At 35.7% G+C, this 15,324-nt stretch overlaps 1 protein-coding gene across 3 annotated transcripts in view; it reads right to left on the reverse strand.

Annotated features, from left to right (window-relative positions):
• Window positions 1-13,890, reverse strand: part of LOC101736339 (histone-lysine N-methyltransferase, H3 lysine-79 specific) — a 39,008-nt gene extending 25,118 nt beyond the window's left edge. For 2 of the 3 annotated variants that reach the window (XM_038011304.2, XM_062668640.1), the window contains exons 1-3: window positions 13,371-13,890; window positions 8,249-8,289; window positions 3,024-3,162 (exon numbers count right to left, since the gene is read on the reverse strand). In XM_038011304.2, the coding sequence (XP_037867232.1) occupies window positions 3,024-3,162; window positions 8,249-8,289; window positions 13,371-13,454 (264 nt within the window). In that variant the 5' untranslated portion in view covers window positions 13,455-13,890. The remainder of the gene's footprint in view (window positions 1-3,023; window positions 3,163-8,248; window positions 8,290-13,370) is intronic. The other variant, XM_038011303.2, reaches the window with a different exon arrangement.
• Between the last annotated feature and the right edge of the window lie 1,434 nt (window positions 13,891-15,324).

The raw sequence follows: 15,324 nt of genomic DNA on the forward strand, positions 1-15,324 counted from the left end.
ACATATAATGTTGTGCATCGTCAGCGTCAGGTCATGGTATCGGAAAAAGTAGCTAGAGATCCCTAAGTAATTTCGTAAGCAGGTAACATCGACAGAAATGTTCCATGCCAGAAGGTATTCATGAAATCAAGACCCAAGTTAATAAATACTTATAACCCTTGCTCTGCAAAACGTTAGCTCATAATATGTAAAGGACGTCACTATCTACGGTCACAATCTAAAAGACCCTAACACAGAAACCAAGCTGACGGTATCTGTTCAGCAGGCGATATTCAATATATCCTGGGTATTAAAAACTATTAATGACATATTAATCACGTTCTATCACTGACTCTATACGAGAAAAGCTATAGGGTGGTATCTTCTCTGTTATTCTATATCATATTAATTGCATCCAGTGTATTAATGTCAATATTAATACTTTGTTAGTATGCCGATCATGACATGACTCCATTCCGGAACAAACTAAACAATGTCCTTTGTACTTTTTACGACATATACAATGACAATGATGATGATAATATACAATGATATATAATATATATAGTAGCAAACCCATCTATATATAATATATAAGTATATTTAAATGTAAGTGTCATTATATACCCTACATGGCCGTATAGTAGGCCGTTAGAAACGCAAACGTTGTACATACTTATAATAATTACTTAATATTCTGATAACTACGTAAATTACAGATGCAAATCTTTAAGAAAACATCACTCAACAATTTGAAAGTGAGAAGTGAAAACTACGTGTATTTTAAAATTGTTTAAGCTAAAAAAATTTTTGTTTGATGATATTCAAAACATTTTTATAATAATAGCTGTTTATAAAACATTTTCAAAAATGTTTTATACAGTTCCAAGTATGTGAGCACGATGGTCACCAGTGTGTCGTGCAAAACGATTATCGTGTCGTATTTTTACATCAGGATCATCTCGACCCAATGTCTACATTCACCTTGAGGTGGAAATTACAGGAATGAACTACTAAACTGAGATTTACACCATAACAAAATTTGCATAGCTCAATGTGAGTAGACGAGGGTTTCTTATTTTTTTGCCACAGACACTCCCTCATTTATAATGCCTTATTTTATAAAAGTAAAATATTATTTCCTAAATTACACATATTCGTGACGACACCGACGTCCCCACGAGGTACATTTAGTAAAGACGCAACGAGGACGCAACGGTCGATGTTCGTAGACGCCACACGAGGTCGACTCTATTAATATACTTACATACCACTGCACTGGTATTATAGAAATGCTTCGTACTCAAACTTCCTGAGCCATTATTGTATTTTCTTTATATTCGAGTCACTTTGCTAATATAGCCGCCTCTTTCAAGACTTTTTTACCAACTATAATTCAAAACCAAACCTTTTATTAAGCAAATTAGCTCAATAGGTCTGAAATTCTTAATTTCAATTCTCGAAAGGGAAAAGGCGGAACTTTTATAAAATTATTTTGTTGTCCGTCAAGATACCAAGTTGAAATTAGTACCCAACATTAAACGAACGGAAATCCTAAAAATCCTCAACATAACATAATCAATTAATATCTATAATATATTGTGAAAAACATCTTGGACAACGATTATCCGAACCAAGATGTCTATAAGCTCTTATCTTTGCCATAAAAGCAATTGTAGGATTCGTGCGGGCCCTGTTTAGAGATGAAAAGGGACAGAGGAATGAACATCAATAAACATCATAAAATCCAAAGCGTGTCGATTGAGATGATGATAATGAATTTCAAATTCGTTTTAGTAAGCGCCATCAAAATGTGGCATCCTCATCATTATCAGCCTGTATCTCTCCACTACTGTATGTAGGCCACTCCCATAGTCCGCCATAATGTACGATCCGCCTTCCGCATCCAATCTCTTTCCGCATATTGCCGCAAGTCATTGGTCCACCGGGCATCGGGACGCCCAACGCTGCGCTTACCGGTACGTGATCTCCAGAACGCGTCTGCCCCATCAGCAAAAGGTTCTGGGACACGTATGTCTGGCCCAATTGCCACTTCATCTTGCTAGTCTTTAGGGCTATATCGGTAACTTTGATACTTCCGATGGATTTCCTCATACGATTCGATCCATCAGAAACTACGACCATACCCCTTTTCAAAGCATGTTCAGTGACTTTGAACTTACGGACCAGACCTACGGTCAATGATCACGTTTCAGTGCCAAATTTCATGACCGGTAGCAAGCGTTAAAGACTTTTGTCTTTAAGAATGGTATGTAATGGCTGGTAGAATCAGTGCGACGTAAAGCGTGATCAAAATAAACTTTCAACAACCGATCAAGCAGAACTTAAATTTTAATTAATTTGAAATTAATGCTAGTGGCACCGTTAGCTGTTACATTATCGACCTCTCGATTTAAAATAATTGAAATGTACTGCGGCAAATATTTCATAAAATCAAAATCTTTTCAAGTTGACACATATGGATACTCTTAACTATTCACACTATTCACAATTCACAGACCAGTGACTTATCAAAATTGTTAATTTATTCTCCGGATTACGGGGCCGATGCCGTAATTATATTAAAACTAGAATTCGATACTAAAATAAATTACTCGGCTAAAGAGGAAATGCGGGTGTCGTTAAATTTTGACCAAAAGTTTCTTGAATGGAGTAAGAGAAATAATCGTATCTCGGACAAAACACTGCAAAAATGTTGCAATATATGTACATTTCGTAGCCCCCTTTCCCTTGACCGATTCTGATATTGCAAATAAAATTCATTTGTTTTATTTTAGTTTTATATCATGTTTGCTGGCCAAAAAATGGTTTTCGAATGTTCCTAGCAATTGAAATATTTAAATTATATAGTAAAGAGACACGACAGCGTGAGCTATAAATCCTATGGGTTAAAAATGTTTGTTCTACTATCATTTTCCCGGAAGAAAATAACAGTATGCGTTGTATAGACTGCTGCGTTTACTCTTTATCATTTTTTTTATATGACTAATATTGCATAAGTAATTTATTTAATGTATACTCACCAAAGCAACTACAGAATCGATGGCTCGGTTGAAACGGTCGCAAAGGGCTCGCATACTTTCGTATGAATGAGTATCGTAATCGCAAAGTATGTTGTACTCCAAAGCGGCCTTCATCTCGGGTAAATCGTCGCAAACCCATCTAAAACAAAATAAAGCAATTTCAACATTTTGTTTACATGTTTGAAATCATTACTAAAATTAATTATTTCATTATATTTTATTGTAAAGCAAATATCGATACATAAATAGAAGCTCAGAAATCAGTTGATAAAATGCTATACAACCCAGCAAGGTCAACGCCATATTGACCTACAGACTCAGGCGAACAGTGTGTATGCGTACGTACGTACGAAACGTTGCCTCTGATACCGGTCCTTATATCATATTTACAATTTTATTTATGTTTAAACATTCTAATTGAAGTAAATGGTCCACGATTCAAAAACATTCATGTCTTCGGGAGTACTTGACATACGTATATTAAATATGGTATATTTTAAAATAGTCGTAATAATTATAACGGTTAATGTTATATTATTATCTATCTCCTGAGAGTACGTCATGTTATATTGTGATCCTACTTTTTTTTAAATATCGGTTAGGTCTCCTAACTAAAATTCTGGTTTGGTTTCAACAAATTATTACAACATATATAGCTGATCACCTAAAGATATCTTTCAGCGACATTCAATCCACTTTAGCTAACTCACTGACTGAGCTGAATATCCGGTTCAATTTTGACGTTGTTTTTTCACCATGGATGAAAGTTGGTTCATCGTTTCGATCTCGAGACAAAGCATGTCATGGAGACGATCATCCTCTCCGCTCTTGAAGAAATTTCGATTTGCTCCTGCCACTGGCAAAGTTATAGCTCAGATGAAGGTGAAGGTGAAGGTAACCTTTTTGTTGCTTGCATGCCGAAAAGACAGGCCATTACTTATACAGATGTAATCCCAAAAGTACGTAAAGCTATTAAAGAAAAACGTTGTGGAACCCTTTTTTTTGTAAGAGTAATATCGAAGTTAGAAAAGTTGTATTCTTATGAATCGTAAGTGGAAAAATAAAATGTTTCTGCTTAAGTTGGTATTATTAATGATTTCAATAAATTTTATACATGTTTTATATTGTACTATGTTCTAAAAGTAAAATACTATTCTGTTTATGAAATACAGTTTCTCAATTGCAATCAATCAGGTTCCTCATACCCAAAAAAAAGGTGTTTCATTTTTTCTCGAAGTTAAATAAAAAAACATGGACAAATTAAGTTTTTTTCTTTTATGAGCCAGATGAGTCGTAAATATTATAAATTCGACCAATAAAACACCTAAAGCCACACCACTTTCATGTCATTTCTCCTTTGAAGCAACGGTGTGCAAGTCGAACTTCAACTAAAACCTCTCATCGTTCGTCAATCAAGAGCCAATCTTCATCGAGATAGAACCCGAATTGAACAACAGAAGATGACAATTGGAACGCCGTCTTACACCGTTGGTACTTTCCGTAGTAATTTCACCATCTCGCCTGTGGTGGTTACTGTATCGACCTGCCTTATTCCGTAGCAAAACAAGGACAGACTATGATATGAGGGTTGAAATGGCTGTTATTCTAAAAAAATTTGATATCCACCTAATTCAGTCGCTGAAATAAGTTACTGATAGGCCGGGGATAGTATTGAGGGAGTGTAACATCGAAGTGACGTTTAATTTACAATACGAAATGTTTATTTACCATGCCAATGAATAAATTATCATAATAAAATAATAAATCATGTCATCCTAAAATAAATGTTATAATATAATAATAATAAGTTTTGTTTTTAATTCAATTATTTAATAATTATATTACTAGTTTTTAAATTCTCGAAACTCTAACCCAAACTACGCTCTTACAAGGCTAGGTCAGTGTTTATTTTTATAGTAATGTGCCAAAAATAGCAGGGCAATGGTAACATTATCTGTCGTGTTAATTTAAAATAGGTATTTTTTTCTAATACTTGAACAATAATAAAATGTACTAATAAAGTTAAAATTTTATCATTATAAAACTGGACCAAAACGGAACGCGTGAGGTATGTAGCGCAATGTGACTAGCTATTTTTGAATTTATGGTAAAATGGTAGCCCCAAATGGCGAGTCGGACCGCCATTTTGTTAAGCTAAATCAGTCGGATGTTGTCATTTTGTGCGCATAGACTACACGCTTTCTTGTTCTTGGGCGGGTAATACAAAAAGGTCGACATTGTAAGTTTCAATAAGTAAAGGGGCTTAAGAAATGACGGTTTTACAAAATACGATTTTGTAGAGAAAGTCTTATTGAGAGTTCAGTCAAAAACCACTATTGACCTTCACGAAGAAAAACATAAAAACGGTCATCGCATTCTTGGAATACATCCTCACCATAGCTAATATGAGTCGACTATTATCAAAGGCGGCAATCTGACTTTTGGACAATGATTGGTAAATCCGAAAAACGAATTATTGACTTTGTATTCCATTGGCAGTCACAAAACTCTTCGGAACGACATCTTAGATAAATAACAGGTTAACTATTAACCTTTATTTAATGCAGGTTTTGAACCGTATTCTTTGAAGGAGACGATTATATTCAAATAAATCTGTATTGACATATCAATAAAATTTTTTTGTCCAAATGTACAGATTGCCGCCTTTGATAATAGACGACTCATATAATGCAATTGAGCTCAAGTTAAAGATGCCACAATACTTAAGAATTATGCTATATCAAAACCCGCGGGAATGTCACAAAGGATATCTAAGTAAAGGTCGCCAAAGAATGAAAAATATCTTATTTTGATAATAATTATTTATAATTATAAATGTAGGTGACGATAATGAAGAAGGCTGTAAACACCTCGTCAAGCATATCAGAATATTATTAAATTTGTTTTCTTGCCAGTCGCCAATTTTATCTTCAAGATGTTGTTTGTACATATCTGTTTAGTAAAGTGAATGTTTGTGTGTTTGTCTAACATGTCCTAAACCATTCATTCATTCCCGATCCTGCGGACAGAATGGAAAGCAGTCGACGTCACCCAAAACACGTCATCTCGGATCCTCCCGATCCCCTAACGGTGCTTCTAGGTACTTCAAGCACCGGTCACCGTTCTCGTCGAACCCGTCGCTTGCGACGAAGGGCTCGACGAGTAAATTAACTCCCAGACACAGCCCACTGAGTTTCTCGCCGGATCTTCTCAGTGGGTCGCGTTTCCGATCCGGTGGTAGATTCTGCGAAGCACGGCTCTTGCTAGGGTTCGTGTTAGCAACGTCATCTGGTTTGAGCCCCGTGAGCTCACCTACTAGCCACGGTTACGCTGAAATAGCCTCTCAAGGCTATCAGATTAGGTAGGAAAAAAAAACCATTCATCCTATTATGATGAAACATATTGGTGATGGCACTTGTCTGAATATTATTATGGTAGTTTTAATTCCCTTATAAATTTATTTATTTATTTGTAATAATAAGTCATAAAAAATATTGAAAAAGATGCACGAACTTAGTTATTAAAATATTTACTTAGAGGTTGTTACGGTTTCAAATTTTTAAAATTAGCTAACTTTAAAGAGCCAATAGGGTTTTTATTCCACAAGCGGCGGCCTTTCCCTTTGAAGGTCAGGGGGCAACCCTCGAGTCGAGGCCGCGCAGCACGCTACCAGCACTCTAGCGCGCCGCCCAGGAGTAAAAACAGCCTGAGAGCGATCGCCCGACGATGTATCGCACCCCGACCCGACAGGCTAGTTCTGATCCAACGAGATATTGCGCGACAACAGCAGCATCACCTGGGCGATCTGACGGGCTGCCGTACCGAGACAGCCGAAGACTAGAGCCTTCAATTCGACTCGAAGGCGCCGTAGACCGTGCATCCATGGGGTGAGCCGCGCATCTGGTTACGGTTTTCAGCGTTGTAATCCACTTACTCCGCCCGGGCTTTGACGTTGGCGAGATCGGACGCTTGGGCAAGGGTGCGTTTAATGGGTAGGACCCAAATCCAATTTCTTGGGCCAGCGGTTCGCGGTTCCAAGAAATTGAGAGAGTAGAAAAATGTCTTGACCTTTAATCATCTTACATCAATCTGCGGAACGTACGCGAAAATACACGAGTCGAATACGAGTCCATTTCAGTCGTCCAAGACAAGCCGTTGCCATTTCTGTCATTTTGTCATCGGCATCAAATCAGATTTTGATGATACATATTTCTCAACAAAGACTTAGGGCCTGTTCGCACAGCGATATTTCAGAATTACACCTAGTACGCACTGCGAATAAAATTTCGTACTATTTTCGTCAGTTTAATTCAGTTCTCGGCTGAGACGCACGTGTAAAATAGACAACCGAACAAAAATTTTAATTTATCTAATGTTAAGGCGGCGTAACAAACGTATCAAAAGATGTCATGAGCATTGGATTCAACCACTTACGGCATTGAGACCCATGAAAGGATTTTTCTACATAAAATATCAAGAGTTGCGAAAATACAGAAAAAAGTTAGTTGCTCCACATCAATCTCATCATTTTCCGATCGGGCGGAAGAAGAAGCGTGCGACATCTTTTCAATAGCGACGTTGCACGACTGAGCGAAACGCGCGAATTTTATTCCACAGTGCGAACATAGCCATACTTACATTATACGGTACAAAATATTCGCGCGGAAATAAATCGCACTGCTTCGCGTTCAATTTGCATCAAGTCACAATTTGTTTCCCGCGCGATTTTTTACCGCCAGTGCGGATACTCCTATAATATTAAATGTGTTACAGCATTACGAGAAAAAAATCGCGCGGTGAAATATCGCTGTGCGGACAAGGCCTTAATCCAACTTTGTTTTCTTAACAATCATACGGCTTAATTAAAAAAATCGATTAAGATCACAGCTGGTTACGATTAAGGTATTTAAAATAATCTAAATTAAAATTGTCATCAGTTACTTAAAATTAGGTTTTTCGTAAATATGCTTATTTCATTTAATAACCCAGATTTCTTATTTTTGTTGTCCATGTTCGTAATAACCTTGCCCAGTATAATTCACTTGACGTTATTTTGGGATACTCCGCAAAAGTCTAGATTTTTTTCCCTGTACTTTAATTAAAGAACTGAACTGATTTTAGATAATACAGAATATTCATTCATCATTATTTCTGTTTGGGATAATTCGATGAACTTAAAGATGAAGAAAATGTTATTTTTTCAATTATTAAATAGCTTCTCTTACCTTATAGTTTCTACTATTTCCAAAGCTCCATCGTGTTTGTCCTGTAAAAAAACAAATCACGTAAATCTTAATTTATACATTGTATTATGTATATTAATAGTAAACGAATTTATAATAATATGGATTCGTTTGTGTGTTCCTGTTCCATTCATTTGCACATCGATTACTTGATAAAGTCCAAACTTTTTATTTATTGGTGGATTTTCAGGAAAGGTTTCTGGCATACCAGACCCCGTAGCACATTCACCTCATAACAGCTAAAAATTAAATTCTTTAAAGATCGTTGCTGTGAATAGAAATATAGAGACCTATTTCTTGTTCTTCAATACACAATTTAATTTATTTTAAATACGGGCTGGTAATATTTGGGTTGATTGTATAAGGAACTTTCGAGTAATTTCAAAATAAAATAAGAATTAACCTTGTTCCATTTAAAGATAAAATGAACGCATCAGGCAGACTGTGTCGAGATAATTGCGCTGCACTACCGCAGTTATTATGGGCCAATTGAGATATTTGAACTACAGCTTAATAAAAAAAAAGCTATGAAGTTTGTAAATTTTACCATCAAACAATTAGTGAATATAGAACTTGGTAGTAGGTAAAAGTTGTAACCCTGTGCGATTAGGATACCAACTGTCACCAAAACACTGGTGGTAGGACCTCTTGGGAGTCCGCACGGGTAGGTACCACCACCCCGCCTATTTCCGCCGTGAAGCAGCAATGCGTTTCGGTTCGAAGGGTGGGGTAGCCGTTGTAACTATACTGAGACCTTAGAACTTATATCTCGAGGTGGGCGGCGCATTTGCGTTGTAGATGTCTATGGGCTTCAGTATCCACTTAACGCCAGGTGGGCTGTGAGCTCATCCATCCATCTAAGCAAAAAAAAAAAATTTAGGGGGTACAGATTCAACAAAATCGTGTAAGCAAACGAAACGTGTAGCCCAATTCTTCAGTTGACTTAAAAATCGGTATGCATCCTAGTGGAACGCTACCCTGTAACCTGGAAGCGCTCAGCGCCGATTATGCATGATGATACGACTTCAGTGATAGGGTCGAACAGCGAAGGCCCCAATTTCGGCAGGTAGTGCTGAAGGCCTGGACTCGCCATCCAGCGGACCCAATCGCCAAACTACAGAGCGTCGAAGCGGTTCGTTCGATCCTTATAGAGAGAGAAGAGAGGTTTTTTTTCCCTACCTATTCTAGTAACCTCGAGAGGTTATTCTAGATTCACCGAATTAGTAGACGAGTTCACGGGGCTCAAACCAGGAGTGTTGCTAACACTGGCCCTAGAAAGAGCAGTGCTTCGCAGAATCTACCACCGGATAGGAAACGCGACGCACTGAGAAAATTCGGCGAGAAACTCAGTGGGCTGTGTCTATGGGTTAATATACTCGTCGAGCCCTTCATCGCAAGTGACGGGTTCGGCGAGGACGGTGACCGGTAAAGGAGAGGGGAGAACGGTGGGCGCTACGATGCTCGACTTTTGGACAAACCGCAGAAAAAAGCGGCCGAGTATGAAAGAAGCCATTAACAGACCCATCGCAGTCAACCCGGGGGTCGCAGGAAGGGCTACACCCAACTTTGTAGCCTCTGTACCCAACCCCGGTGACAGTTCGAGGTGAGCAGAGAGGTTAATGCTGTGAGGCACGCTACGGTCACTTTGACCCGCCGCAGAGTCGATATTGAACGGTTAAGAGCAACCGGTCAGGTCAAATAACAGGGAGTCAACCTTTTTTTTTAGGTAGGTGGCCGTACCTCTTGGTACGTTTCCAAGCATAGGGGGCGCGCGGGGTATGTGGGTCAAATAACAGGGAGTCAGCCTTTTTTTAGGTAGGTAGCCGTAACTCTTGGTACATTTCCAAGCATAGGGGGCGCGCGGGGTATGTGGGTCAAATAACAGAGAGTCAACCTTTTTATTTTTAGGTAGGTGGCCGTACCTCTTGGTTTGTTTTCCACCATAGGGGGCGCGCGGGGTATATGGGTCAAATAACAGGGAGTCATCCTTTTTTAAGGTAGGTGGCCGTACCTCTTGGTACATTTCCAAGCATAGGGGGCGCGCGGGGTATGTGGGTCAAATAACAGAGAGTCAACCTTTTTATTTTTAGGTAGGTGGCCGTACCTCTTGGTTCGTTTTCCAAGCATAGGGGGCGCGCGGGGTAAGTGGGTCTTGACGGTATTTGAAAGTCAAATTAGATTAATCTATGACCTCGACACTTAGCTTTATCCATTGCAGACTTTACTCCAAGATCTGCAAATGGAGTAAAAAATTCCTATAATAATTCATAAAATTTGCATACATCAAATCTCACACAAAAGAGCTCTCTCTTTCACACCTCACACCATGTTTCTGAAAGATAATGAGCTCACAGAAATCGGGCATCGCCACATCTCATATTTCACAGGTTGTTTATATGCATTGAATCACTAGAAGTGATAATTATAATAACAAATTCAAAATTTTATTCCACAGAAGTATACTGAGTTTTCTCCATGAAATAATATAAAAGACAGAGGATTAACAGTCTTATTACAATAACAAATTATGGATCAACACAAAACAACAAAAACAAAGTAAGGGGTTTGCTTTTTGAATTATTTTTAATATTTTTATTTGGATTCTCTGCAATCTGCAATATTCTTGTGAATTACTAAATTTCATAGTAATCAGTAATGCAAAATTTTATGATAATTATTGATGTAAAAATTAACAGCAAGTTGTGATGCAAAATTCCAGGATCATCGGTTATGTAAAATTTGTAATGTCATAAACGAGTAGTAAAGTTATGAAACTGTGATGTGGCCGAACTCATTTTTCCATACATAATATTAATATTTAAATATGGAAGTCATCTGGAAGTATAATAGATTTTACAGGAAACAAGCTTATGCTCAAGCATTTCAAATTTTGAAATGTAGACTGTGAGCCAATGCTGTCTTTTCTAAATTTATGACAGGACTAACATTTCATTGGGAGTTAGAGAATTTTTCAGGGAATTTTTCAAGAATAGGCATGATTTCAGCGAGAACATTATTGTCACTCTTTCATATTAATTTAATATGTTTAAGAGCTAGGCATACATACATAGATAGGTAATGTGACAGTTCTTATTCTTAAAAATCTTGTAAAAACATCACATATTACTACTGAATGCATCTTTCTTTTGTATGATGTTATTGTCAAAAAAAGTTAAGCTAATTGAATTAGAAGATAAATTGCATGCTAATTTTGACAATAGAGATTATAAATGGACACTAATTATATACACTAAAATGTAACACACTAATTAGCCAGTATTTTTTGACATTTTGAGAAATAATCTTATTTTGAAATATATTTAGCTATTAAAATTTTTACTTAGCTCTTGACAAAAGGGGCCTCAAAAGGGGTCCATAATATCCAAATGAATTGTTTTTGACTATTAAGTAGCTTTCACAACAAATAGATGTGATCAAGTAAAATCATTTATAGTACAAAACATTGCCTAACAAAACCTTGAAAGTCAAATATATTCAGTTTTTATCAGTGACAAGAAATAAATACCAAAACCCTTTAAGTATTTTGTCAGATTTGTGTATTGTTTCCATAAAAGATAAACTAAACACATATACATTGGGCATAATATATTTATTACTTGGCGTTAATTCTTGGTTTGCTTCGTTTCAGGCACCTTTATTATTACTATAACTGGAAACTGCAGTGTCTATCTGTTTATTATTCAAATATTTAATATATTAAATGTCCTGTCCATAAAACTGCCGGAAATTGCAGAAAAGCAACAGATTTCCTATAAAAGCTGTAGAGCTTACACTAAGCACTAGATACTAGATACACTAGACCTAACAACAAATAAGTAAAAACTTAAAAAAATACCATTATAATGCAAAACAAAATATTACAAAATTATTGTTATGAGCAATTTATAAGGTGGAAATTGGCGATGTCCTAAAAATGTAATAACATCAGATTTAGATCTTACTTACTTTAACTGACAAACTGCTGTTAAGCTCATGCTGAACGATTAATTTTATATCAATCACATGCATGTAAAAATAAAAAATTTGGTATTTTAACATTTGCCAACTGCTCAAGCAAACTAAAAAAGGTTCTAGTGTATTAAAAAAAAGATCTAAATGATTTTACTAATATATAAATATAATTTATCTGAATTTTAATTTATCATTGGTTTTATTAAACTTATCACAGACTTCTAATGTAGGTTTTAAGTGGTAAATATTCTTATTCTTTAGAATTATTTTTAATCAATTTAAGTATGTGCTACATTTTTAAACTTTATGTACTTTATTATGGGATAATCAATGACTTCTCCTAATTAGAGTAATACAACATTATTAAATAAGCAACCTTAGTACTCACTGAAAAATAAAATTGGCTCCAACAATGTTTAATCTCATAAATTTAAGATGTAGTTGAATTAAAGGAATTATTTTACTTTCTTTACAAAGGAATTATTTTACTTTCTTTACTAAATAATTATTTTAGTAACAACAATAAAAGTTAAAATTGCTTTCAACTAAAACTGCCATCAATTTTACAGTTTCTGTGGAGACTACCAACTAGTTTAGATATATAAATACCGTGCTCTGATATCTATACAAATTGACACTGTTGGCACTCCGAATTTAGAACTAATCACAAACAATTGCATTAAATGGGTCGAAATTGCTACATGATATACGTACATTAATGTTCACTTCATTGATAAACTTTATTATGACGAACGAAAACCACGCAACAGTGTGTACACATCTAAAAAAGCCGACACCTTGACAAAACACGAGGTCAATACACTCGACAGCAATACGCATGTGACGTTGAAATTGAAACTAGTTACACATTTTTACAATAAACAAACAACGTTTAAAACCTAACAACAAGTTAGTGACATAACTGTCTTCTAAACTTTTGACCTCATCTATTCTAAACAACACACTACACGCCAAACTTATACCTACTGGTATGGATTATTACATCTCGCTTTTCAGATGCAGTAACCAATTTCGTTAATGATATGAAAGCCTTAAACTGTAAATATTTTGAGATACTATTGTATTATATTGACTGGCTAAGAGATGCACTGTTTTATTGGACATTTCTTACCGAGCCATGACCTGAAGTGAGGGGCCATGTATAAACAACAGGTTCCGCGCCCGCAGGAGAATGCAGGCGTAAATCCAAAGCCATTATAATAAAACCGATGCATTAATGCACACTTATTTCACTTATCCACTAATATAATCACTAAATACACTAGAATTTATCATAATTTCACAGCACTTTCACACACACACACTCTGAACAAACGGGCGCCATATTGAAATTATTTTTACATTCCAATCCAATATCCAATCATGGCCGACAAATACTAGGTTGTTTTAGGTTTAAATTTTAATCTATGAAAATTTGGCATCTCGCTTTGTTTTTTATCATGTATAAATACGGCGTATAAAAGCACGTTGCAAAACATCATTCCTATTATCAAATCCAAATTTTTAAGCGTTTATACTAACTAGTAAATCAAAGAGACTATGTAGTATTGTGAACTAGTCTCATCATTGTGATGTGGGTATAGAGGTCAGTAACTTCTTTAGAAAACGTTTAACACATGGGAAAGGTTATTTAGCTTAAACACAATTGTATATGTTCCTATTTCAAAATATTTCTGTATTGTACAAAATAAATTTACTCAAAAAATGATTTTGTTATGAAATGATTATGATTTTTTACTCAACAAAATTATACATGTTCCTCCTCCTGAGGTGACCATTCATCTGTATGTATTTCTATCGCACGATCTTTGATGTAATAGTAATAATAATGTAATTGCGATAAGTATTTATTAACTGATACGAATGAACGATTGATAGAAATAGCGACATTTTTTATTGCATAGATGACTGCTCTTTCGCGACCCACATGGTCTAAGTGGTAACTGCATATCAATGTGGTCACTAGCTCATAACAATATAAACACCACAACTCCAATGTATTGTAAAACAGCTCTCACAACCTTCAAACCAGAACATAAGATTGCTTCACTACTTCACTAAAAATAAGTAGGTAATTAAGTTTATTGTACTTAAATTTGGCGTATAGACCATTTATATTAAAATAAATCCGTGGATTTTTTATAAGACGTAATGGTAAGTGGTTACCGTCGTTTATGGACATCAGCAGTGCCAGGGGCACAGCCAAGTCGTTACACGGTTGCTGCCTACCCCTGAGTACTCTCCGTAGGCCTAGTTTGAAGAAAAATATGTCATAGGGTTCAGTATATACCGTGGAGGGAAGCTTAATCAAGAACCGAAGGGTACATGGCAAAATAGATCTATATAAACGAACTTTTGATGAACGTAGCGGTCCGGGGTCCATAAGGGTGATCATTGTTTAACTTAATTAATTATAAATAAATAAAAGACGGACAAACAATTTTTACATTCGAATATTAACGAACAAACGACGAACAAATAAATAAAAATTAAAAAAACCGAAAATCAAAAAAAAAGGGGGCCAAATTCAGTGAGCCAGAATGCACAGACCGCGTCGTAGATGTACATAATACCTACCTACTAATACCAACCTATACATATTACCTACTTAAATAAGTAGACTCAGGTGACTGAAGTTAGCCCCTCAAAAATTTTTTTTTTTCCTATTTTATACTTATTTTCTATTAATTCGTTTGTTCATCATTTGCTCATGATTGTTCACTGTTAATAATTGTTTGTTCTGCATTTATTTATTTAAAAAAAAATATTTAAAAATATACCTACAAGTTAGCCCCTCTAATGCAATTTTTAATATTTTTTCATCCTTAATGACTCGTAAATATTAATTTTCGATTGTTCTTATTTAAAACACGTTTGTTCTCTTTCGAAATTACTCGCTTTTTGTTTAATTTACTATTTTTATTAGTTGAATAAATGTATGCAAAATATGTGTACTGCGCATGCGTCAACTATAATGCCTAAACTTTCTACGCGGTTTTAATCGTGAAAAAAAAAAACAAATATAAATCCTGAAGGAGCAATTAATTGGTATACAGTTTAATTAA

The sequence above is a fragment of the Bombyx mori genome, chromosome 5, assembly GCF_030269925.1.
Source record: "Bombyx mori chromosome 5, ASM3026992v2".
NCBI lineage: Eukaryota > Metazoa > Arthropoda > Insecta > Lepidoptera > Bombycidae > Bombyx > Bombyx mori.